General features: G+C 39.1%; 1 protein-coding gene across 26 annotated transcripts in view; it reads right to left on the reverse strand.

Annotated features, from left to right (window-relative positions):
• The window catches only part of cacna1aa (calcium channel, voltage-dependent, P/Q type, alpha 1A subunit, a), an 80,848-nt gene that overhangs the window by 20,066 nt on the left and 33,206 nt on the right, over nt 1-27,576 (reverse strand). For 16 of the 26 annotated variants that reach the window (XM_057346269.1, XM_057346262.1, XM_057346256.1 and 13 more), the window contains 20 exons: nt 27,002-27,507; nt 26,284-26,630; nt 26,066-26,201; nt 25,807-25,936; nt 25,638-25,697; nt 24,901-25,007; nt 18,084-18,095; nt 15,102-15,201; nt 13,445-13,605; nt 13,222-13,362; nt 12,939-13,140; nt 12,590-12,754; nt 11,266-11,376; nt 8,384-8,467; nt 5,459-5,575; nt 5,251-5,316; nt 5,041-5,138; nt 4,817-4,967; nt 3,572-3,699; nt 2,039-2,135 (listed from right to left, as the gene is read on the reverse strand). In XM_057346269.1, coding sequence (XP_057202252.1) covers nt 2,039-2,135; nt 3,572-3,699; nt 4,817-4,967; nt 5,041-5,138; nt 5,251-5,316; nt 5,459-5,575; nt 8,384-8,467; nt 11,266-11,376; nt 12,590-12,754; nt 12,939-13,140; nt 13,222-13,362; nt 13,445-13,605; nt 15,102-15,201; nt 18,084-18,095; nt 24,901-25,007; nt 25,638-25,697; nt 25,807-25,936; nt 26,066-26,201; nt 26,284-26,630; nt 27,002-27,507 — 2,919 coding nt within the window. Of the gene's footprint in view, nt 1-1,254; nt 1,352-2,038; nt 2,136-3,571; nt 3,700-4,816; nt 4,968-5,040; nt 5,139-5,250; nt 5,317-5,458; nt 5,576-8,383; nt 8,468-11,265; nt 11,377-12,589; nt 12,755-12,938; nt 13,141-13,221; nt 13,363-13,444; nt 13,606-15,101; nt 15,202-18,083; nt 18,096-24,900; nt 25,008-25,637; nt 25,698-25,806; nt 25,937-26,065; nt 26,202-26,283; nt 26,631-27,001; nt 27,508-27,576 lie in introns of all 26 variants that reach the window. The other 10 variants (XM_057346257.1, XM_057346251.1, XM_057346267.1 and 7 more) reach the window with 3 other exon arrangements.

The following is a 27,576-nucleotide window of genomic DNA, read 5'->3' on the forward strand; positions in this document are numbered from 1 at the left end:
TTTTAGCTGTTGCTGAATCAGTCTGCCATAGAAGCTGACTGAAGGGTGAAATGTTGGTGTACAGCTGCAGACAGACAGTGAGATAAGGAGAGAGAGAGAATAATCCTATACAGGGTAATCACAAAAGGGATGGAATATCTTGTGGGAGGGGCCAGTGGCCTGGAAGGCGGGGCATGCAGATGATTGGCAGAATGTAAAGAGGAGGGGCTGGAAACAGATTAGAACTGCATTGACAGAAGAAAAAAGAAGTGAGAAAGGATTTCAAATTTTCTTAAATTCAAGATTCATTGTTTGAGAATTGGGTCTCCAAAAGATACGTGTGTGTTGTTGCGTGTGTGTGTGTGTGCGTGTGTGTGCATTTGCATGTCTAAACGAAAGAGAGAGACAGAGAGCTGGTCCAAAGAGAAAGGGGTCCCTAAAAGAGCGGCATCCACAGAGCTGAGGGACTCGGAGGGCTGAAGCCCTTAGTCCTTCCAACCACTGCTGCACACGCACACGTGGACGTGTTTGCGTGTATGTGTGTTGTGACATATACTGAAAACACATGTGAATGTGTTTGTGCTTTCTTATATACAGTGGGATTCAAAAGTCCAGTTTGAAAAACAAGCTTTCATAATGGTTTCACACCTTCCACAGCTTTACACTTGTACAACAAATAAAAGTTATGTAAATTGAAATGTTTACCAAATTTTTTGAAAACAAATTTTCTTCCATTAAAGCATCCAAGAATCATCTAGATTTGCAGAAACCTGTGGAGATCATTTCAACTCATGTCCTTAAAACAAAAGGGCAATATACCAAATAAAACTTATATAAAAGTCAACTGAACGGTTATGCTTACAATAAAATTTGCAATGACTTTTGAATGATCCCCACCATATCTCATAAAACCCATTTACTACTGCTGTACATTAAAACACGAGCATTTTGCTTTAATGTACAAGTATATTTATTCATGTAGACTGTTTAAAGTTTAAAACACGTGTCGTCTAATGTACACGGGTATAAAATATGTGGATGTGTTTATAAGCGTGTGTCTTCATACGGTGCAAAAGTGCTGAGAAGGTTCGTCCGTTCCCGCTGCCCTGTGGATCAGCCAGCCTAAGTCTAATGCCCTCGAACCCTCGGCCCTGCCACCAGAATCACAATAGCGGCCTCCATCAGACAACGAAGGAAAAAAAGAAGGAGATCAAATAAAGAAAGAGAAAACACCAACAGTACAGACACAGCGCTGGCCGCTCGGAGGCCCTCTACCTTGTAGGCAACCCGTGCAGGGCACTTCTTCCCCAGGCCTAACGGAGGAGACATGTGCCTGAGCATCTCATACATATCCCTGTAACTGATTCTGCCACTGGGCAACCGAAAAACAAAAGAAAAATCCAAACAAAATATGCATGGGAGAGAGAGAGAGAGGGGAAGAGGAAAAAGAACAAATTAAAACAAAAAAGCAGGGGAAGGGAGGGGTTGGAGGAGAACAAAACAGAAGGTTATTTGTTTGGAGGAAAGGCGTGGTTTGCTAAACTAGGCTGCCGTAGACGTGATGATCGGTTTACTTGTGGGTTTAAGGGAGGCGGGGGCTCATTGTCCCGGTGCGTTCTATGCAATCGGGGGCAGGTTGCATAGAAGAGCAGGGGGGCTTCGTAACAGGCAAAAAGCCCCCGCTGCTGGCAAGGCGTTAAAATGGAATTTTATGTCAATGCAGTTTCTGTCCCCCTCCACCCAGAACAATGCACGCTACCGTACCAGCTAGGCCTAGCCGTGCCTTAACAGCAAGCAAAACAAAAATCAAAAGATGGTTGTTTGTTTGCTACTCTTCAATCTAAGTTGTTGTCGTATTTTTGTTGTCGTTTGCTTGTTTCATACACACTAGTGCGTTTCATGCTCCTGTAAGTGTCGGCATTGTCCTGCACATTCTCATTGTCATATCAGAATGCAAGTAGAAATGGTGAGAGTTGTAAAGAAAAGAAGAGAAGGTAAGCGACATTCATTGCATTCTGGATGCTAGCAGGTAATATTAGTTTTTAAGTGGAAGTCAAACCTTGCAGGCCACCCTATGAGGACATTTCTTGCCTAAGCCCAGAGGGGGGTCGATAACTCGCAATAAACTGTACATATCCTTATAATGAATGCGCCCGCTGTAAGAAGAATACAGGGATGTTAGAGAACACAACTCAGAACAGAGACACTGGCAGGAAGAAAAGTACAAGAACAGGAAGTGAACCACAGAATAACACACACACACATATATTATCTTGTTTGCTCTTCACCCGTTTGTGCCGACATCTTTCTGGAATACACCTGCTCATTTCACATACCTACAGTTCCTCGCTAGTCTCGGTTTTACTGTACTTTTACTTTCCTTGTGTTTTTCCTTCTTTCCCTTACTTACCTATTGTATTGTTGCTCCTGTATGACATATCGCTTATTGCTACCTGAACTCTCTGTAAGTCGCTTTGGATAAAAGCGTCTGCTAATTGACTAAATGTAGATGTACTTCTCCCTTCCTTTTGTCAGACTGATTCTGATAGAACGACGGATTTTACAAACAAAAGTCCCTTCTTCTTAGCATATTCCCTTAAATGAGAAAATGCTTTAATCTTCCTTGTTAACATTCATTCCTTCTTCGTTCTCTCCGAATATGCGGATTTGCCCACCTACGTGGCTGTCTAACGCACAACATTAGGGTGACAGGCACTGGAATGCAGATACCAGGAAACTTAGCGTGTTCAGTGGGAGGTAGAAGGGCTGGCACAGTAAGTTTGGCTTGCAGTATGCAGTATTCCAGAGTGGGAGGACTGGGAGTCACAGAAGGGCACGTAGGAGGGATTGGGGGATTGATGGATTTTAACAGAGCCGAGAAGCTCAAATCCATGATCCCTTTCTGCTCTCGGCTGGTACTGTGGTTTTCTCCCCTCTCTCTGGTTCACGGTAGAGTGTAGCCAGGCTCTGTACTTTTAAGGATTGTGCCAGAGGCCATGGCACTGTATTGATGTCAAAAAACAAGAGGTCTAGCTGAACACATAAGAGAGAGCCAGTGTGTTCTGTGTTATATAGGACACATACGTATTAATACTGGTGTCTTATATAAGATCAGGTTTTGTTACATCCAAACTAGTAAAGCCTGCACTTTTATAGAATGCATAATAAATATTGCACGCGTGCATCTTTGCTGATTCATTAATTACCATGAAACATTTTCTTAACAAACTACTTTGGTTTAAAGGCTTTCTGTAGCACACTGGAAATCTGGGATTTAAAATGTAATATAATCCTGGATATAAGGTTTTAGGATTTTGACAAATGTAAAACACTGAAACACTTTAAAATGAATAAGAAATATTCTAGACACTAACTTCTGTAATTTTGTAGCCCCCACTGTATCTACGCAATATACAATCAATGGTGTATTCATGAATTTAGTAAAAAGTTTAGTTAAAATGTGGTTGGTTAATTTTGAACCTGAATATGAGAAAGTTATAAACAATTAGGTATTTTTACCATTAGTATATTGTTTTTGAATATAGTTGGTAAAGTGTGTTTATGTGTTAAATTTGTACACAGATATACTCACCAAGCAGCAGGATCATACTCCGCCCATATCCTCACATACTCGTCCAGGTGATGAGGACCCAGGATGGAGGAGTCGCGTGTAAGATACTCAAAATTGTCCATGATCACAGCCACGAACAGATTCAGCATCTACACACATAGATCACATGTAAGAGTGACAAATGTACTGAATCTGGAGAAACATCACACTCAGATCTCTGCCCTATGTACCTGTCGTCATGTTATTTCTCAGCTCTTAAAGGGATAGTTCACTTAAAAATGAAAACTCTTTCAACATTTACTCATGACTTATTGGAATGTCATTCCAAACCTGTATGACTTTTTTCTTCTGTAGAGGATATTTTTTAAAACGTTGGAAACTAATCAACACTGGACCTCACTGACTTCCACAAAACCCCTGAGGCATTTCTCAAAATATCTTTTGTTTTCCACGGAAGAAAGAGTAATAAACATGCTTTTGAACAACATGAGGGCGAATAACTAATAGAATACACATTTTTATTTTGGGTTGAACTATCCCTTTAAAAGTCCAGTGTGTAATTTGTTAAGAGGATCTGTTGACAGAAATGCAATATTTACATTTACATTTATTCATTTGGCAGATGCTTTTATCCAAAGCAACTTACAAGTAGGGTGCAGTGGACAGTTATCACTGCAGAGCAAACGGGGGTAAGGTGCATTTCCTGGTGGCACTGAGAATTGAACCAGTGACCTTCTGGGTAAGAGTCCAACTCTCTAACCACTAGGCCACAACTGACCCCAATATAATATACATAACTATATCTTCAGAGGTGTATAAAGACCTTTCATAATGAAGTGTTATGTTTTTATTACCTTAGAATGAGCTATTTCTATCTACATACACCGCAGGTCCCCTTGCATGGAATTCTCCATTGTTTTTACAGTAGCCCTAAACGGACAAACTGCTCTACAGAGCGCATTTCGTAAATACGTTATCTCCTTCGGCAAAGAAGCGAAAACATGGTGACATCTTAGTCCTGTGTCAGTCACCGTAGAGCTTCGAAAAGGAGGGGGAGTTGTGGAGTGAGCCATTGGTTGCAATTCACAACCTCACCACTAGATGCCGCTAAATTTCATACACTGGACTTTTAAGCAGTAGAAGTAACAATTATTTGACAAAAGGTCCTTTGGCTTAACTGGTAGCACACTGCACTAACAACACCAAGTGTTGGTGTCATGGTGTTAACACCAAAAAAAGTTTAATTTGTAATGTCTGAAGTCTCACCAGAAAGGAACAGAGGAAGATGAAGGAGACGAAGTAGAGGTAGGCGAACTCACTCCCACATTCAGACTTATCGTTACCAGACAGCTGATCACACTTTTTCTTTCCCAGACACGACAGCATGATATCATGCCACGCCTCACCCGTAGCACTCCTGCAATCACATTACGCTTAGAAAGAGAGTATGTAAACACCACAAAGCATTAAACAATGAAACGCGCACACACCTGAAGAGCAGCATCAGAGCCTGGAAAAACGTCCTGAAGTTGTTGTGCGGGTTAATGGCACTCTCGCCATCCTCTTCAATCGCAATGTTCCCAAACAGCTATTAAGCATAAAGAACACCCCAGCATAAACCCACAATCCATCTTAAAATATACAGTACCTGTTCTCAGTGTTTTCTTTGCATCCTCCCACATGCTCTCTTGTGCACTCACCTGCATGCCGATGATGGCATAGATGAAGAACAGCATGGCGATGAGTAGGCACACATACGGCAGAGCCTAAACACACAGAAAGTGTACATGAAATCATGTTTAACGTGTGTGAATGTTACTGTCGAGACATTTTTCCTTGAAATTCCGACTTCAAGACATAAATATGTGACATCAGTGCAGTCTGACGCAGCTTTGTTTTGCACTTTACCTTGAAAGACTGGACGAAGGTCCAGAGCAGGATGCGTATGGTCTCACCCTGCCTGAGAAGTTTGATGAGACGAGCTGCTCTGAAGAGCCTCAGAAAACTCAGGTTTATAAAGTTGTTCTACCGGAGACAAGCAGAAAGAGAGAGAAGGATGAAGAAGCAGAGAAACACAAGAGAGAAAACAGGCAGACAGATAGAAGGAGAGGTAAATAAAGAAGGAAAGGAAAATGAAGTCAGTCTGAAACATTTGATTTATGAACAGAAAAATAAACCAAAAGAGGGAACTAAATTAACAAACGAGAAATCAGAAAACAAGGCAAGACTAAACAGGCTCATATCCAAAGTGAGAAAAGGGGAGGGAACTGAAAAAAGAGAGGAAGGGGCAGCAACTCAGACAAACAAAAGTCAAACTTAAACATCCTCATTGAGGAAAGGAGTGCACAGACCCTAACGCCTCGCTTCAGTCAACCAAATGCACTGATCTTTAGATTTCAGGCTCACAAGTCAAGTGGAATCATGCCAAACCACGATAATAGCTCACAATGACCAACAGAGGGCACTAGCAAAGAAAAGAGACACGTGTGCTGGGTTAAAGGACAGATTTCACATCATTTAAAAACATTATCTGGAAATAATAAGAGCCAAACTCAAGCACAGGAGTGCTTTGGCTCCATGTTTTCATTATTGTTTACTGTCATTAAGCTTTTTTACCAAATGTGCATATTTATATCAGATCTGTGTCTTCAAAGTGACAATTTCTGTCCTTTAAGCAGCACAGATACAACTACAAAAAAAGAACTACAATTTGGGTTCATTAATCTGACAAATTCAAATCGGGAGGGATCTATCTTTACCTTCAAAATTGACCTACTGGTGTTGTTTAGGTGTTGCTTGTATGTTTGCGTCTGTTAATGTGTTTGTATGTATGACTCTATGAAGAGTGTTCAACACAAAAACAATAATAATCACTAATGTTCTCTGTCAGTGAACGAAAGATCGAATGCAACATGCATTTACAAAACCTGCAGAAAAACACTGTGTGTGTTCCAGATCAGTTACAGCAGAGAGGGGGGATGCTTTTGATGCTACTGTCACATCATCAGACAGGCAGAGGTGAAAGGTCATCATGGCTCGAGCACATGCATCATTATCATCATCATCACCATCAGCCACAGGTAAGCAGATGCATTAGATGCATTACTCCAAAAAAATTACAAACCATCTACATGTAGATGTTGCAGAAGCATGGTTTATAGCGGTATTTTTGGAGGTTGATAAACAACCATTGTGATTGGTCAGGTCAGGTCATGGACAGACACATGAATTTCATAGTGCATTTTGATTGGATGGAGTCATCAGAGGGCGAAGCCGCCATAAAGAAGAGAATAAAGAAAGCATGTAAAAAAGATACAAGAAATGAATTATCGTTATGCATATAACAAACTTTTCATCCAAATAAAGGTTGACTATAACAACAACAACAACAACAACAACAACAACAACAACAACAACAAATTAAGTATTTTAAACACATTCATTCATGGATTACTGTCATGATAATATCAATACATACCTTATTTGTCATAAACACATTCCTGCAGAGTTTTAATAAACACAAGACTTAAATGATACTGGCATATATGTTAGTCCAAGAGTTTACTCTAAACTCTGCAGGAAGGTGGATCTCCAGGAACAGGATTCAGACTAAGAAATCACTATTATTATTATCACATGGTAAAGCATTTTACACCAGAATTATTGATGAAGATGCCATGAAAGTAAAATTGCAGTTTTTTATCTTTGAGGCAATATGTCTCTTGCCAGGTTTCAACATTTGTGCACGTCAAACTCTTTCATGGGTTCTTCAAACTAACAAAATATGTTCTGAGGGCTGTTCAGCGATTAATCGCATCCAGAATAAAAGTTTGTATTTACATAATACATGTCTGTGCAGTGTCCACATTCATTTTGTTTTCATAAACACGTACACACATACATGTGTATATTTAGGAAATACTGTATTGGCATGTATACATTTATACGTAATGTAATGTATAATATATGTATATATTTAGGAAAGATATAAAAATGTAGAAATGTTTATATATAATTTATATGTAAACATTTCTTCATTTTTATATTTTTCCTAAATATATACATGTATGTGTTTATAAATACAAATATGCACAGTACACAGATATATATTTTGTAAACAAAAACTTTTATTCTGGATTATCACGATTAATCGTTGAACAGCCTTTGCTAACATCCCCATTAAGTTACGAAAATGTTATTTCTGAATGTTTTAAAATGTTACAGGAAAGAATAACGTTTTATACCAACATTTGTATAATGCTGATAAAATGCTCCTTTAATGTTACTACACAACTCTTTTAGAGAATGTAGCCAAAGTTTTGAGAACGTTCCCTGTAAGATGGGTTTGAGTCTAAAACAATTGAAAAAAGCTCAACTGTTCATGTCTGTCCAAAGTAAGCCAGGAGCTGATGCTCTTAAAGCATTAATATAAATAAACATATAGGCTTCACATTTATATATTTGACATGACACGCTCATCTTCAGAAATGTCTATCTTCACTCACTGTGACTGGATCTTGAATACATGTCAGTGTATCAGAACAACAAAGAACATACAACATTTACACTGGTGTGCCAACATTGCGTTAGATCTGGGATAAATAATAAAGCTGGAAGGGTAACAGACCCGCGTCTCCACTGTTCACGGATCTGCCACACACACACCAACTGGGACGATTACATAAGACTTTTAGAGCTCCTTACACCTCAGTGAGCAGGAGCAGATCCCGCTGAGTCTCTCAGTCACATACGCATACGCGCACACACACACACGCAAACAGACAGGATACGCAAACAAACGCGCACATGGCGGCCCGTCTGCTACACACTTACCCCGAGTTCTGTCACTAAAATATCAGTGACGCTGCCAAGTACAGTCACACAGTCGAAGATGTTCCAAGCGTCTTTGAAGTAATTCTGTGGTAAAAACACAGACGTGTATGTGTGTCAGTCGTGCTTTAGGATTACGTTGTTAGATTTATTTTCGCTCGTTTGTACTGAAGAAACGGCTCTTGTTTCCTCCTAACTTCTGATTTGCCTTTTCTCAACCTTCGCTATGAAAAAGGTAGATGTTTAGATGGCCGGTGGCACAGACGGTAAATATGAGGGCCTTTTGTAAGCTGCCATGTAAGTGCCTGCAGGAAAAGAGTGCATTAGGATCTCTCTCCACACCAGCTGCACAGGCACTGACGCTGAGGGCTTGAGCATTCAGACCGGCTGCATGTCATTCTCTCTCTCTCATTTCTTATTGTGTGTTGTCGGGACAAATTCTCCTTCACTCTCTTTATTTTTCTCCTAATCTGTCCTTCTTTCCATTTCCACTGCACGTCAGCGGGCCCTCCAGCTTCCTATCTTTATGTGCGCCTTCTGCCTTCACGACTTCTAGCTGACTACAGTCATTTACTTTGTACCCTGCGTTTTCATGTTCCACTGACTTCAGATCTGCTTTGATCTCTCTGTCGCTAACTCTCTATCTCTTTGTAAATCTGCGTGCGTTACATTGATTCTGATCGCTACAATGTCTGAAACACTTTTTCACGTTCCTGCAGTTTTATTCTTATCTTGAGTACAGAAAACAGTGTAGCGTAGCCCACTGATTTCAAAAAGCATATGTATGTTTTTGGACATTTAATCCACATATAAAATAAATGAACGTTATTGCAATAAATACAAAATATGAAATCAATTGGCACATGTAAACAAACAATGCTATACTACCAAATGGTCATTAGATGACTTTTAGTAGATTCACGTTTGGTTTTATTTATGTTTAGTAGTGAAAGTGTCCAAATACCTTTTCGAATAGCATATCAGATTTAACATGTAGGCAAATATAACAACAATACCTACTCATACTATTGACAGCATATAACAAATATAATAACTTATTTATGTGCAATCGGCCTCATTCATGAAACATTCGTAAATATATGAGTAAATTCCGAGTAATTTGCGCGCAAAACAGACCTTGCCGAAAACTTTCCTCTGGATTCACAAATACTTCGCAAACGTCAGATTTCATGGTAAAACGTGTGTATGTTATTTAATTCCAATTATTCGTAAACAGGGCGCGCATGCACGCTCATTCACAATTAGCATAATCCCGCCTATGAATTACAGCTACGCAAATTACGTATCTTGGAATGTTGGAATCCTCTGGACTTCATTCTCAGGTTTGGTTATATTATATTGCATAAATGCATAAGAGACTAATAGGCTATATGCTTGGCAATAAATTAATCAATTAAACTGTCCACCAAAGCGTTTTAAACCAGCTAAAATAATAATACCTGGTGCTCTTTGGAAAACGACCAGATGGCAGTGCTTGAGAACGCTTCGGTTGCTGTGATGTAGAATGTCCACCTCAGTTAGCCTACTTGTTACTAGTATCTTATTTTGAAGAATATTACTGAATATGAAAATGCAGTAATCATTAATATTAACTTCTCCATTGTTGTGCATGATGGTTGGTCAATCTAGTGTTTGTCCCGCCTCTTCTCCACTGTGATTGGACGACTGTGTAAAAAAAGACAGTGACGAGCTCTGCGTTTTACCCATAGATTAAAAGTAAAAAATAATAATAGACAGGGATAAAGAACTCGTGAAATATCATTATGATACACGATGCATCATTCTCCGGATGTGTTCCACGACTCTGGAACGATCTCCCTCTTGCCACAAGATCAGCGGGTTCTGTAGTTGTCTTTAAGAATCAGCTAAAAACCACATCTGTTCCGTCAACATCTGACCCATTAGTACAGTCTTCTACTTATTTTCTACTTTCCTATCCCCCCCAAATAAAAGGATATTCTTAGCTTTGTATACTTTGGTAGGCTAACCGAGACCAGTTTTACTGCACCTATGCATTGTTGTTCTTTTTTTGCACAAATTTCTTCTATTGTTTTCCCCTACTTTGTAAATCACTTTGGATAAAAGCGTCTGCAAAATGACAATGTAAATGTAAATGTAAAATGCAGTGTCATCAGTTTGTCTAAAAGAATACAGAACGTTACGTGCGGTTTTACGGACCATTTACGCATGGTATGGAGCAAGTGTACAATTTCTTTCGTACCAACTAACATTTTGAAAATACAAACATTTTCCTGAATCCGAAAATTTACGTTAGAATGACTTTACGAACAATTTACACAAAAATTGGTTCTGCTCGTGTGTCATGAATGAGACCCAATGTTGCTACAAACGTGCTACCAATCTGGACAATACCTTATTTTTGATAATACTTACTCTATACTGTAATGCAAAGACATTCATCAAAGTATAAAAGTGGCTATGAAATGTTACTATACTAACTATATTAATTTACTTATTTTACTAAGAAATATTTGGGTCCCACTGTATATACACTTACAGATACATATCTTTTGTCTTATCCTTAAATTTGTTTTACTTGCTACTTAAAATATTATTATTGTAATAATGTGCCCTTGTTACACATGTTACATGTATTTACTATAGTATTTACTATAAATTATGCATAATTGCATGTACCTAACCCTATAGTAAGTACACGTAGTTAATTTTTATTACTCAGTACTTAAACGTATAATTACACTGTAACACGGGCACTGTAAAATAAAGTGTAACCTTATATTGTATATTGATGTACTGTAGATTGTCTGACCCTCACAACAAGCATTTCAATGTACATACTGTCACTGACATCTGTACACACGACAAATTAACTTGAAACTTACCAGCACTCCAAAAGCAATGATCTTTAATATGCACTCCATGGAGAAAAGCGAGGTGAACACTATGTTCAGTATGGCTAACACAGCTTCGTAGGCAGGTGATGCTCCATAATACTAAAGACATAAGATATGGAAAAACATATTTAAAACACTTACGAAATGAGACCAGACCAAACAAGACATTTGCACAGGTATGCAAAATAAAACCCACACACTTATAAATGCATGTACAGTATTTGTAAAATATATACAAAAAAGAATGAAATACTGATGGAACATAATTACAATAGCATAAATCTTGAACAATAAACAAAGCTTATTTTTTATGTCTCATTGGCTCTCCCACAAATGAAATTTTAGCTAAAGGGAGAACCAGTGAAATCATCCTTATCATTTGAATGTCAATCACTCAATCGCAATTGATCAGGGGTGCGTTTCCCAAAAGCATCGTTAGCCAACTATGGTCGCAAATTCCTTCGTTCCAGCATAGTTCAATGATTTAAGTGTTTCCCAAAACCATCATTCCAACGATCAATCGCAAGCAGCATCGCAAATTTACGTGGTTGGAACTACAGGTCTACAGCTGTGGTTAGAAGCATCGTTCCTTATTATTATGACATGTAGACTTGCATGCATTAAGCTTTTGATCAAAGTAAGCAAGCAACACGCAGTGCATTCCATACCCATCATTCTAAATATATACAAATTAAATTTGACATCTTTTAGTTTGTCAAAAAAATAGAAGCGATGTTGTTTGAAAAGGACAATGCGCATGACCTGCGTGCTCTAAGACCCTGGGGAATCCCTGGGCGGAATGACGTAAGAGGATAAACACTTATAAATGAATTAAATATCGTGAAATAAAACAACAGATAACAAAAATAGAATGCAATGTATGTTATTTACAGCAAGAATTTGACATTAATTCGATCAGAACATATTTATTAGTAGACGTCATTACTCCACCACCTGTGTGGCGTCATCAACTAGATTGTTGAACCAGCTTGGTTCAAACAATTGATCTCCCACAGAGTTCCTACGGTTTCGGGAAACAGTCGTAACTACATCGTTAATTTACCCAACGATGCATCGTACTATGGTGGTTAACCAGCGAGTTATATCGTTGTTCGGGAAACGCACCCCAGGGCAGTTAACCACCCAAATGGTTCGGTGCCCCAATGTTCAATATTTGGTGAATTATTTACCAGCATAATCTATTAATTCTTCAGACAAAATCTAGATCTAAAAATATAATCTAGATTTATAATAAAGAAAATATACGAGTACCTAACATTGGGAAATGTACTAAAGAAAAGAACTGTCACACCTTCATCATAAGGACAATGGTGTTGAGGGCAATCAAGGCCATGATGGTGTATTCAAATGGAGGAGACACCACAAACTCCCACATGCGATACTGGAAGGTTTGCTTGTTCTGTGGCATATGGCGTGTCAGCGGCCTGGCGTTGATGGCAAAGTCTATGCAGGCTCTCTGTAAACAAAACAGATACAATGGGATAAGTAAAATCTGAAGACCACCATATAAATGACCTAAACTTTTTAGGGAATATCAACTAAGAGGTCCATTCTAAAGAGTTTGGTTCCAACCCAGTACAAACACTTAGATTTTTATGAAGTACTCAAGACTTTGAGGGGCACTGCTCTACGTCACTTACCTCATTCTTTTCCAGACTATAGTCCTCCATCATCTTGTCTCCTTGCTCCTGGAATGTTATGATGATGAGAGCCACGAAGATGTTGACGAAGAAGAAGGGGAAGACCACGAAGTACACCACGTAAAAGATGGACATTTCCATCCGGTAACCTGGGCTAGGGCCCTGATTCTCGTAGGTCGCATCCACTGAATGTTTCAGGACTCTAGAGAGCGTTGGACATTTTAGACCCCATTATACATATAAACAGCGTTTCTTTTCAGTAAGGAATTGAGATATGACTTACTGCGGCCACCCCTCTCCCGTAGATACGGTGAAGAGGGTAAGAAGGGCCCAAAGCACATTGTCGTAGTGGAAATCGTATTTCTTCCATTCCCGCTTCTGCGCCCTCACTTCATTATCTCTTTCATAGACCAGATACTCGCCCCTAAAGACACCATAATCATTTCAGAGAAACACAAGGTGACTGTTCACCATCCCTTCGTGTGTGTTGGGAGGAGCTTTCATACCTGCAGTCACGCTCAAACTCTTTAGATTCATCTGTACAGTAGAAGAATCGGCCTTTAAAAAGTTGTACCGCCACAACAGCGAAGATGAACATGAACAGCATGTAGACAATGAGGATGTTCAGTACGTTCTTTAGAGAGTTCACCACACAATCAAAAACAGCCTGAAAATAGACAAAACACAAAGAAGACAAAACAAATTTAAATCAATCCTGAGCACAGAGTTGACCAGTTAAACACCAAACAAATTTAAAACAACCCCGCTGAAAAAACAATAGAAACCCAACAGAAACCATCACTGAAATTCTAATGATTTCCCTGCTGAAAAATACCATAGAAACCTAATAGAAACCATTACAGAAATTCCAATTAAATATTAATAATGTTTCCATTAAAACACCATTATGAACCATTAGCTTTTTCCATTAAAACCATTACAAAATGCCTTTTTGTAGTGTGTTTTGGGCATTATTCCAATAGGATTTAACATCCCACCAGTAGAATCCATCACATACCAGTAGACACCATTACAGTTTCCATTAAAACCAATACAAATCCCTTTAAAAACATCTAAAAAAACAACCTCTTTAATGGTTTCTATTTTTTTCAGCAGCGAACCCTTCCCTGCTGAAAAAAACCATAGAAACCATTAAGGAAGTTGTAATGGTTTTAATGGGTTTAAAGGGATTTGTATTGGTTTTAATGGAAACTGTAATGGTTCTACTGGTATGTGATGGGTTCTATTGGTGGGATGTTAAATCCTACTGGAATAATGCCCAAAACACACTACAAAAAGGCATTTTGTAATGGTTTTAATGGAAAAAGCTAATGGTTCATAATGGTATTTTATTGTAAACCGTTAGAATTTCTGTAATGGTTTCTATTGGGTTTCTATAGTTTTTTTCAGCAGGGTTTGTGCCCTTTCTTTAATTGAAACCATTAAAGAAATTATAAAGTGGGGCCTTATCCCTGCTGAACAAAACATTAAAGAAGTTGGTTTTAATGGTTTTAAAGGGATCCTACTGCAGGACTTAACCAACAGAATCCATCACCATGTAGACACCATTATAGTTTCCATGCAATTCAATTCCCATTATAACCATTAAAACCATTAGATTTTCTATTTTGTTTTGGGCATGTTTTTTTTTAGCAGGGATGGCAGATGGGAACCAATAGAACACCATTAAATCCTATTGTAATAATGGCAAAAACACAATACAATTAGGAATTTGTAATGGTTTTAATGGAAAAAGCTAATGGGTCTTGAACCGTTGCTATTGTTTTTTTTAGTAGGGCAATAGTCAACTAAAACAACTTCTAAAATTCATGAATGAATCCAGACAAAACAATCAAAACCAGACAAAAATAGACAAAACATGGACAAAGCTAAATTAAATTAAGCTGTAAGCAAGAATACAAACAAAAACAGCTAAAATAAAAGACAAAACTAAAGTTTCAAAAGGTAGAAAAACACCAAAATAAAGCTAACAAACAGCGAAAATGTTTTGACGACAGAGCCTGAACTCAGTCAACTGAAAGAAACAAATAAATCCCTCATACAGTCTGAAAACAGACAAAATGATCAGTGAAGGAAAAAATGTGTATGTAGAGACAAAACACAGTCTGTAAGCAAGCAAAAACAGAAAGAAACAAACTGTACCTTCAGCTTGGGCAGACGCTTGATGGTTTTCAGAGGCCTCAACACTCTGAGCACACGCAGAGACTTGATGGTACTGATATCTTTTCCCTTGCTGCTTCCTCTGCAGATGAACACCAACACACACAAGCCATAAACACAGTTAGACAGTGAAATGGCAGGAGGTGGTTGGCAACATGGGTAACTGATCTCGAACACACAATTTAGTTAGTAGCTCAGGCTGTTAAAACAATAAAACATGCCGGCTACATTTACACATTTACTCTCAGGATTCTCATCACCATTTTTCGTTGAGAATGTAGCCTGCTGTGTACAGACATGCAAGCCCATCTCACACACCCAACACACGCTCGAAACACACAACTACTCGCTGGCGTGTTTCATGCTGCATTGAAAACTAGCTCAGTGGATGTAATATCCACTGTTTTGTCTTTGCCCATGCTGTAACCACCTTTGTACCTCATTTCTCAAATAACACCGTCTGGTTTCGTTGCATTGCCATTACATCAGCATGAAACGTAAACCAACAAAGCAGACTCGGGCATCCCCACTTAGGAAATGCCCAGCCAAACCTCTTTCTTTCTTTTTTGGGGGGTTGTCCATTGGAAAACACATAACAAACATTTAAAGGGTCGGATAACATGCATCCACTCATCTTAAATTATATTAGCTCTGCCTCTATCATGAGAAGAATCACGTCACCTTCAAGATATTATATCTAAAGGCTTTCTGGCCTATTTGCAGGTCATGTGGTACCACAGCCTAGCCATTTGACAGATGTGTGTACAGCTGTGGATGGCAGTAAGCCACCAGCAAGCTAAAAGCAAAACTTTCATACAAAATTGTGTGGATAAGCTATGCAAATGGACTGTTGTAGATTGATTTACATCACCGCAACACAACCTTGAACAATGCAATGATGCTTTCACATGATATCAAGAACTCATATGGTGAATACTTGATTTGTGTAATTTTTTCCAATAAAACTAAATGTTTGTAGTCTTAAATCTTCAAAATGTTTTAATTAGCTTCTCCTCAGAAAAAGCTTTCCTTTGTACTTATGTAACTAAGAGCTATTGGACAATGTTAGCCAACAGCCAAATAGCTTTTCTGACACCAATTTTGTATGAGACTTTTCACACTTTTCAGAGTGCAATTATACTCGATATTAATATATCAATATCCCTACCATTCAAAAGTTTAGAATCAAATACTAATTTATGTTACATTTTTTCTACATTTTAGAATAAGTAATTGAGAATTTGTAATTAATTAAGAATAAGCAAAGTCATCAAAACAATGGAATGTCACATAAGTAACTATTAGGATTATGTTGTGACTTTACATTTTCGCATTTTCAATAGTCACCTTTGCCTAAAATTTTTAAAAAATGTACCTTTGGCACATTTAACAACCAAGTTCTTGAAGTCTCACCCTGGCATGTTTTTTAAACCGTAGTGACAGAGTTCTAATCTGGGCTTTTATTGGCTGATTTTTCTTCATTATTCAAGCCAAGTTATCATATTAAAAAACTTTTTTGTCTTCTAATGAAATAAACTATTAAAGGGGTCATATGACACGGCTAAAACGAATATTATCCTTTGTTTTAGATGTAATACGATGTGTATACACGATTTCAGGTTCAAAAACGCTGTATTTTCCACATACCGTGCATGTTTGTATCTCCTCTTTGCCCCGCCTCTTTGAAACGCGCAGATTTTTTACAAAGCTCATCACTCTGAAAAGCGAGGTGTGCTATGATTGGCCAGTTAACCAGTGTGTAGTGATTGGTCGAATACAGCAAGCATGAGACGGAAATGTAACGCCTCTTACCATATTTGAAACATCAGGTTCCAAAGCAATTGTACTGACAGGTACGCCCACCTTACTTGCGTATACATTTGGCGGTCTTAGTCAAATCAGACCACGAACTGACGTAGATTTGTGGGGGTGTGGTTACACGAGGTGTTTCAGGCAGGTCTGGGTGAGCATTCGTTTTTAGATAGAATTCATCTTTTGTTCCGACACTTTAATTTTTGCAATTTTACGTGTCTAATACATGAATGGGCAACTTATAACACACCAAAGACACAGAAAAACACGTATTCGCGCAATATGACCCCTTTAAAGCTGTGACACGTCAGAGGAGATCTGGCCCTCCCGGCTGAGACTGGAGGGTTTTTTTTCTCCATTTATTTATCATTGGAGTTTGGGTTCCTCGCCACAGGGCATTGTTGGCTGGCTTGCTCACCGGGAGACTGCATTTATTAGATATTATTTACTACAATAATCTTGCTTGGTCTATCAACACCATGCACTGTGCTGTGTTTTACATTTTCTGTGTTTTTCTGTTTTTCTCCTGTAAAGCTGCTTTGGAACAATCCACATTGTGAAAAGCACTATATAAATAAAACTGAATTGAATTGAATTAAAGTATGGTTGCACAATTATATTTTTGCCTACAAAACTAATTTCAAACATTGAAGCATACGCCATCAGACTTTTATGATCATGACCATTTCAGTCAAGTGACCCTAAACCTTGAACGGTAGTGTATACTGTATGGTATTTGCATCCGTATTGTTTTTCCTGTCCTCTGTTCACCTCTTCTTTCTCAATCTCAAGGACTAAAAGCAGTGCTCTAGATTTCCAGTGCCGGCCTGAATACTGCTCTCACAGCAGATGTGGTTACACACTGTCAAGCATAAACAAGCGTCTATCAGAGAAGTGACTGGTGCAGAGGTGACGGACCCCTCCACCCTATCAGCCGCCATGACTACACGAGTCATGGACAGAGTGTAAATGATTCTTGAGCGACTGTAGCCGGTTAACACAGAAACAGTGGCAGATCGATAGAAAGAGATGGTGACTTGCAGACAGACACAGAGACAAATCCAAAAAAGAAAGAGAGGAAAGCTGTGTAATAGGCAGGATAAGCATTAGGAGCAAAAGAGGGAGAGAGAAAGTGTGAGAGAGAGACATTACCCGCTGCCTCCGCTGTAGGTGTGAGCAGTTGAAGAGATGAGAGAGGAATCAGACACAGACAGACAGACATGGGGGAGAAAGGAAGAAATACATTAATATGAGACACAAATACATTGAAAAGAGAGAAATAAAGGATGCAAGACTGAATTATTAGACCTGTGCATGCCTGCACATACCCATACATCTGTTTTCACTTACCGATTTATATCACTTACAAAACTTGTATCAATATATAAACTACACCAGCAGGATGCTAAGGTATCACACATACACTCTTAAAGGTTGTGGATTTAAGTTTTGTAAACATGCAGTGCCATTCTGCATGTGACTTCACTCCTACGGTGACAACTTTAGCTGGAGTTAGATGCCATGCCTCCTTCATGACCATCATGGCATACAACAGAATGTCACATGACACAGTCATATGACCATAAGCACTTCACCTGCCAGGAAATGGAGACCTGAAGCTCTGCTGGAGTCTGAGATATGTTATGGATACACAGTACTAAATACTAAATTTTAAAATTTAAAGGTGCACTCTTTGAATTTTGCTTTTCACTGTTTTATGTGGCCAAAGTTTCAGATTTGGCAGCGCAAATGTTTTATTGAAGACACTGTAGAAATAAGCCATGCGTCATCAGCCAATATAAACTATGAAAAGGGGAGAGAAACAGGGGAATTACAGATATAAAGCGAGATGAATCCAACTGGTTGTGTGATCTGAAAATGTTAAGGTGAATCTATATAATCTGTGATTTTAAACATTTTTCTGAGTGCACCTTTAAGAAAAAAAACATTATTTTACAAATCCAAGTCCAAATCCAGCACTAGAGACAATAAACCAGACTGCCAGCAGGCCCGAGTCTGCTCTCAGCTCAAGCAGTAGTAGTAATCCAGACACAACCTGTGTGGCGTAAACATCAAACATTCTGACCAAACATCTCTCATTGACATTGTGCAACAGCACAACAGACGTTGTCATCTCTTGTCATTCTGTAGAGATGAATCGATCATTAAAGAAGACTGAGCTGAGTCTAGTACATTATCTATGACACTAACTAACTTTAACATGCCATATTTTTATCATGCAGTGCATCTGTCCTGTTGCAGTGTGTCTATATGCCAAACAATCTTAAAAGCCAAGCTGGGGCAGACCTGTATAAATTGTGTACAGTACATGGGAATGCAAAGTGTACGGTAAATGGTCCACCAAGGAATATGCTGTAGTAACCATAATGAGAAAGTGAACTGAAGAACTGAAGTGTTGAGTCCCTTTATACACCGTTTCAGTTGTGGCTGGTGGAAGGTACAGTTCAAAGTGTTCTTTCAAAGTATTCAGACACTTGGATGTAATTGCATTAGATGCATCTGTTCATTTTTGAAATTCTCTAGCAGATTTTAGCAAAGTTCATTTTAACTAACTGATCCTACGGTCATTTCAGTGGCTGTATGAAGTCCTGGCAGACAAAACACACATATTGTTCTCCATGGACATATAGCCGTTAGAAAAACTAGAGACCATTCCAAATTTTAATTTAGTCAGTGTTTCTAGATGTATTGTGTCCATTGCAGTCCAGCATTGTTGAATTTCAACTAAATCAAACCTCAGGAGACACATAAAGTCATCCAAAAGCAATGTGAAAGACTGACAGCAATGACAAGACACATGAAAACTGTGATAAAAATCAAGGTTATCACATAAAAAATAATTTTTGAACGTTTCCTAAATACATGTCAAATATTACTGTTGTATTGCTTAAAAGTGAATATGAACTGGTTTTCTTTATAGTATTTGAGGTCTGAAAAAATACAGAGCATCGGTTCTGTTATTTTGACCTGTTTCTTCATTTTCTGTGAATAAATGCAGATAGAAACAATATTTTTATTTAAAATTTGGGAGAAATATTGTTAGTAGTTCACAGAATTAAAAAATGATCGTTTTACCTAAACACATAACTATAAATATTAATTTCAGATAAACTAAAAATTATTTTGAAATGGTCTCTTATTTGTTCCACCACGGCTGTATTCCACAAAATGTGGTGTCTTTAAAAATGAAAGTGACTTGCTTTAATATTTTATTGTATAACGCAATGACATTTACATATTCTTACAGGGATAGTTGACCTAAAAATTTTCGCATAAATTTCGTTGTTACAAACATTCCAAATATCTTTTGGTTCAGCAGAACAACAAAATTTATACAGGTTTGAAATGACATGAGGGTGAGTAAATGATGACAGAAATTATTTTTTGGGGGTGAACTATCTCTTTAAGTGAGACTTTATTGTAATTGTTTTGAGGATTTTTACCATTTCTACACATTTCAGCTTTTATTCGAAGCAACTTACAATGCATTTAATCGATACATGTCATTGATCAGTATGCGTTCTCTGGGATCGAGCCCATGACCTTTTTGTTACTACCAACTGAACTACAGGTACAGGTACTTTGTGTGCCAGTAGGTAAGTTCATAAATATTTCTGGCATCTGCTTCTTTTAAATCTGCAGTTATATAGTTCAGAGCTCTCTCTCTCCCTCACCAGACAATAAATGACTGTCTAATTGGATCTTGCGTTCATCAAAACGATGATACACATCTCAATTGGACAGTGCCCTTCTATGAGGTGAGCGGTTTGATTGGCTGTAATCTCTTTACAGTTTTATCTTTCTAGGCAAAAAACCCATCCAGGCCTAAGAGATCTTAATGCATTCTGTGTTGTCTTGTTTCGCTGCTGTAAATGAGCAGCCCTGCAGAAGGCATCTAAACCCCTATCTGTGTATACATAGACCCCTGTAAGTCCAATGCTGCTATGAATCACATTGCAAGTGAGTCTAATCTGTCGAGTATCAAAGCCTTGGTCAACTACAATTTCTGTAACATCAGATCGTAACCATTTTATCTCCTGTAAATGACACTCTCGGGTCATTCGACAAATTGCATTTGAAGGCCCGACGCAGAAGAGACACACACGTACACATAGACACAAATACGTATGTTAACACATGTAGGTGTCCACATACTGTAGAATGTACCAAGAGTAGATTGAGCTGGCTAAAGAACAAAATGATTTCGCCCTTGGCATGTGTCCTATGTGCGAGGGACGAGACGATCAGAGACAGACGATCAGACAAACAGATCAGGCTATAGAAGGAAAGGACAGGCGTGTGATGAGCAGGACAGGCAACAAGAGCAAACAGAGGAGAAAGAGAGAGAGAAAGAGACATTACCCCTCTCCTTCCCCACCGCCTCCTCCACTGTAGATATGTTGAGATGATCAGAGACAGGAGAGCAAAGGTGGAGCCAGAGACAAAGACACAAAACACAGACACGGACAGAAAAGGGCACGGGGAAAGAATGGGGGTTTGGAAGTAGGAAAAACATCAATATGAGACAGAGAGTAAAATCACTGGCCAGGTTCCTAGTTTGTTTTATATGTGGACACCTATTCTAGTGTAAACACTAACAACACAAAAACTAGTGAAATAAAATTAGAAAATAACATTTATACACATAGCAGGGTCTAAAATTAATAGTTTATAGGACTAAATGTACAGCAAACATGTATACTAACAAATGACATATATATATATATATATATATATACTTAAATATAATATAAAAATATATATTTGTATAAACTTTAAAACTGTATTTTTCATTTAAAAAATCTGTACTTTGCGATTTTAACCCTGCTTGTTTTGCCTAAAAAAGTAACTGGACAACAATTAATTTTGGACCCTGCATAAAAAATACAAAATAAGCATGCATAAATACATACACACAAATATGACAGATCACTCCCTGAAATTGAGTAAAAAGTTAAAACACAGACAGAGAGATAATACAGATTTGAAAACTGTTCCCAGGCTCACAGCCAGGGGGCACCACAGTCACCCCAGAGCGCCTGCCCTTCTGAGATATCTACAGCTGTGTAGAGAGAGAGAAAGACAGGGAGGAAGAGAAAGGAGAACAGGAGACTCTAGCTATGATAGTAAGAGGTGGTGTGTTTTTATAGGGAATATGCAAGCAAATCGAAATGTCTCTAAATTACACACTTCAGAAATTTATCTCATGCAAGTAAGGGGTGTGAGTGCAGATAGAGATGGGGTTGGGGCTGGGATTGATGGTCAAGAGGTCAAATCGCAGAGGAATAAGAACGCTTAAGGAAGCTTCTTTCTAGAAGTCATGCTGGAAGGTTTTGCAAGTTTTTTTAGATTCTTAAAAATTGCTTTCTTGTTAAAGGCGGGGTAACCGATTTCCGAATTACGCTTTAGACAACTGAGTCGGGCTGAGTACCAAAACAACCTTGTAGCCAATCAGCAGTAAGGTGCACAGTGCACAGGACAGACATTAGCTGAGCCGAGCGCTGACGAAAGCGAAAGATGGGGTAGGGGTGTGTCTGTTTTGGTGATTTGAACATCAACAACGGCTAAGAGAAATCGGACACCCCGCCTTTACATTGTAATGCTTTAGTTCTAGAAATATAAATGCATAAATAATCTAATGAAATCAAAATGTACAAATAAAAAGTGCATAAACAATAAACATGCACCTTAAAAGGATAGATCCCCCAAAAATGAAAATTCTGTCATCATTTACTCACCTGCTTGTCATTTTAAACATGTATGACTTACTTTGTTCTGCAGAACACAAAAATAGATATTTAAAGAATGTTGGTAACCAAACAACAGTGGTGCCCATTGATGGGTGCTGCTGTTGTTCGGTTACCAACATTCTTCAAAATATCTTCTTTTGTGTTCTGCAGAAGAAAGAAAGTCATACAGGTTTGAAATGACAAGTGGGTGAGTAAATGATGACAGATTTTTCATTTCTGGGTGAACTATTCCTTTAAGATTTTAAAACTAAATTATAAACATCTCTATTAATTCATTCACACCACATTTACATCACTTTTTATTATTGATATAAAAACAAATGAACAAATTGGCATTCAATTCAAATCTGACATCAGCCTAATTTTCACATTTCATGTGGTTTCGTTGCCTCTGATGTGGTGTGAACAGGTTTTATCTTTATATTAAAGAGACAGTTCACTCCAAAATGAAAATTCTGTCATCATTTACTCCAAATCTATATATATGTCTTTGTTTCGCAAAGGAAAGACACAGAGGAAGATATTTGTAAGAATGTCAGTAACCAAACAGATCTCATCCCCCATTTACTACAGGGAAAATAAATACTATGGGAGTCAATGGAGGTGAGATCTGTTTGGTTACAAGTATTCTTCCAAATATCTTCCTTTGTGTTCATCAGAACAAAGAAATGTATACAGATTTGGAACAACCTGAGGGTGAGTAAATGATGACAGAATTTTCATTTCTGGGTGAACTGTCCCTTTAACTTTGATTCTAATTTCATTAAATGGTACATGTATGTCATGTGTATGTCCACACAGCAACACAAAGTCACACAGGTTGCTTTCAAAAACAACGTTATGAGCCCTACACTGTGCTGCATAGGAATTTCAATACGGCAAAGCAAATTCATAGTTGTTCAGATACACATATGCATACACAGGGCTAATAACATTACCATTTCACAGCATTCAGATTCTGGTATTTTAGGAAGGAAAACCATTGATCTGGGTTCATATTTCTTCCATTCATGATTGCATTTCAGGTTATCTGCCATGCCGCTTCGATTCCCAGAATCCTCTCAAATGCTTCTTAGTCAGCCTGGATCTATAAACAGCATTTCACATGCATTTCTTCCACCTATCTGACCTCTCTCACATGACAAGCTCCGTCTCAACCACAGACCTGGAACTGACCTTGTTCTCAGAAACAGAACCTGAAACATCGATTCACCACTCTTCTGATCATAAACCTCATCCTCACTGTTCATGCACTGTCTCTGAACCTGTTTGCAGACTTTGCAAAACCTCAAATTGCACATTTTACATGCATAATTGTTAGCCAATAAGCACACGAGCCTGTTACATAAGGTAATAAAAGGTATAAAACTAAATACACGGACTTGGAAAACATTTAAATGTTATAATACTATATAAGATATGGCACACTGATTTTGTTTTGCTTTCTTTTTTGTTCCTTTTTACTGTTTTTCTTTATCTCGTGTTGAGTTCCAGCAGGATGGGTGGCACAGAATATAGAAAGTGTAAATACCTGAGGTGTGTGTGGCTGAATGCTCCAGAGAGGTCTGGGCACTAAAGGGTTACAGGTGCCCAGGTAGGGTCATCACCCTCATGGAAATGGGCCCAAGCGCACCCACTGGGGGCGTGGTGGGGCGGGGGGCAGTGCATGGTGGGGCAGGGCAGGGAGATGAAGTGGGAATTACCAGAAGGGAATGTTAGACTATGTGGAAAGGGCAAAGGAGGGGCAAAAGAAGGAAGGAGTTATGGAAATAAAATACACCAAAAACATAAAACTCAGTTGAGGAAATGAGAGTAATGGGAAGAACAAAAATAATGAAACTGGTTACACTGGAAGATGTTACTGAATAGAAACTGGTGTCAACTAAATGTGACACACTGAATTGGATACTTCCAGTGTAGACAGCTTTACTGACTATCAAGGGAGTGATTTTTATTTTTATACAAAGACCCAGTAAAAAAAAAAAACAGAGGCATATGCTGAATGAAAGAAATGTGTGAGAAATAGAGAGAGACAGTTGGGCTGTATGGGTAGCAGGCTGGCGCTCCAGGGTGGCAGAAAGCTGTGCTGACTGCACAGGCGTTTGACCTGTAGGGAGCAGATGGGGAAGGAGGCTGGGCAGCAGGCAGGGAAGGAGAGAGGTGTGAAGCATGAGCGCCGGGGCCTGCATGACACTTACGTGAAGGCAAACGCCACCAGGGCACCACTAACCACTATAAAGTCCAGGATGTTCCACAGGTCACGAAAGTATGAGCCTGGGTGCATGACCAGACCTAAATCCACCATCTGAAACACAGAGAAAATGCTTATTCGAGATGTTGAACCCATTGATTTAATTTGAAACCGTAATGTTACAAACCTTTCATCCAACATTTTTAAGTCAGTTGTGATTACAGAATAAAGATTTTTCAATAGACCACTTCGGAAAACGCAAACAATGCTGGTCCAAAAGAACTTCCTGTTTCAGTTTTTTAACACCACACAAACGTTTGAACAGAATCCAACCAAAAGAACAATTATAACTTCATCAAAATGTAAAACAAATATCTTAAAGATTTAACTGCATATGTAAAATAGAAAATATGACACCGTAAGTACTGACACTGCAAGTGGTCTATACATTTCTTTCAAGACTTTGCACACACAAAAATCAATATGACAATATATTGCTAGAGTTGAGGATAGCTCAGAAAATACAAATTTAATATAAAAAAACATTAAAAAAAAAAATTTCTACGACTGACTGTTTTAAGGTGGACCACTGCGCAATATTCTTACAGACATTCAGATGCCTGTAAAGTGAACCTGAAACCTATCAAACATCAGATTATTGCCTAGCATACAGCATACATAGAATAGTATAATGTGTGATGTATTATACTGATAATCATAGTCTAGAAAGAATTTCTAATGTACCTTAATAAGCATCTCAAAGGTGAACACACCAGTGAAGACATAGTCAAAGTAACGCAGGACCTAAGAGAACGAAAGAGGAACAGGGCTAGAATTTAGAGAGAACATTGACAAATATAGACTCAACCAGACAGACATAAATAGTCAATGTTGAGATGTGGTAATATCTCACATTGTTTCGAGGGGATTCGGGCCAGACGGGATCCTCAGCAGCCAGGGCAATACTGCTCATCGCGATGACCAACAGGATACACATCTCAAAATATCTGAGAGTGACGATATAGTGACACATCCTCCGAAACCTAAGATGCACACACACAAGGTCATACAAACAGCCTTGTAAATAAGAAAAATCTCTAATGGTAAGGGGATTTAAAAGTAAAACTCCTGTCATCATTTATATGTCATTCAAACCTAAGAAATGTACTCACGGGTTGGTGGTAGTTAAGATGAACATCGAGGTGTAGGGGGGCATGGGTTTAGGCCCACCATCATCTTTGTCGTCATCATCATCATCCTTGGTATCTTCCTTTTTGGGCAGAGGCTCCGTGTTGGCATTTCTATTGACTGTGGAGAGGTATGGAAAATAAACATGGTAAGAAAGACTTTGTGGAGCTTCTCGTAGGAAAGTTCAATGCATTTCTCTCACCTTGCAGGATGGCGTTACGAGAGGGAAACATGGGTGCCATGTCCACAGCAGTATACTCGGGTGTCATGCCCAGGTTACCAGTGCTGGCAGTATTAGCAATGGTAGAGGAAGGGTTGGTAAGGAGGAGGCTGCTCTCAGTGCCGGTATGTGCCAGGCCAGCCGTGTGGGCACTGTTGGCAAGATTGAGCAGACTGTTATGCGGGGTGGAGTTACTGGGCGGTTGGGTGGCAAGTTTGTTGTTGTTCATGGCATTGTCCAGATCTTCACTGTATTGACTGTCCTGCCTAGACAGAGTCTTCTGAATGGGGCGGGTCGTGGATAGGGTGGGACCGCCGCTGTAACCATCCCTAGTGAAAGAGGAGAGCAAATTGAAAAAGTGTTCATTAGGGCAATATGGGTGGAGCTTAGCAGGAATTAACCCTGCCCACTTAAAAACTGCTGTATGCAATTTTCCCAGCGTATTTTCTGATCTCGAAGCTGGTTTTAAAGTGCCGGTCTCTTTTTACAAAGCTGTTTACTGGGCATAGGGACAAAACAGCATTAATTGTGTCAGGCAGGCTATAGCCCTGTGTTGAGCCTAATTTGTTTAAAAACAATCTACCGTGTGTGGTTAGTAAACAAGGTTTTTGTACGGAAGTATCACGTACAAAAGGGGTGCTGTTAAGGGAATTCACATCCCTGTATGAACATTTTTACGAAAATTTGTTCGGAAACTCACTTCCTGGCACGGTGTCGCACCCTCTCGCCTCTCTCTTTCCGTCCGTCGCCCTCATGCCGATGGCGTCTGTGTTTACAATCTCCACCATCAGCATGCTCGCACTCGGGTCCTCTTTCCCTGCCCTTCCTGTGTCTCCTTCCTCCACCCTCTCCCTCCTCTTCTGGGGCTTTGCGATGTTGTCGGGATTGGCTGCAACGCTCTCCGTGCTGATGTTTGCGGTGGGAACCTCTAACTTCAGCCCCCGGCTGCTGGTTCTCACAGCCCAATAGACTCCTACGTGATCCTGTGGAATCTCCCCTTTCCAACCAGGGCCCAGATCCTCCACCTTCGTTCTCTCCATCGTTGAAATTGGGCTGTTTGTGAAGGAGCTGATGAGAGCGCTGCGGCTGGCCTTCGCCCGGCCGGGTTTTGTTGGTGTTGTTGTTGCGGTTCTCCTGAGGGTCCACGACCAGCGGCCGATCCAGGTGGGTCTTCATGTCAGGACGGATGTGACGGGAGTACGAGACCTGGGGATGCGATGACAGACATCAAGGTGAGAGGAGAAGTAAGGATGGTCGAGACAAGATTGTGGGGGA

This window comes from Triplophysa rosa, linkage group LG11 (assembly GCF_024868665.1).
Source record: "Triplophysa rosa linkage group LG11, Trosa_1v2, whole genome shotgun sequence".
Taxonomy (NCBI): domain Eukaryota; kingdom Metazoa; phylum Chordata; class Actinopteri; order Cypriniformes; family Nemacheilidae; genus Triplophysa; species Triplophysa rosa.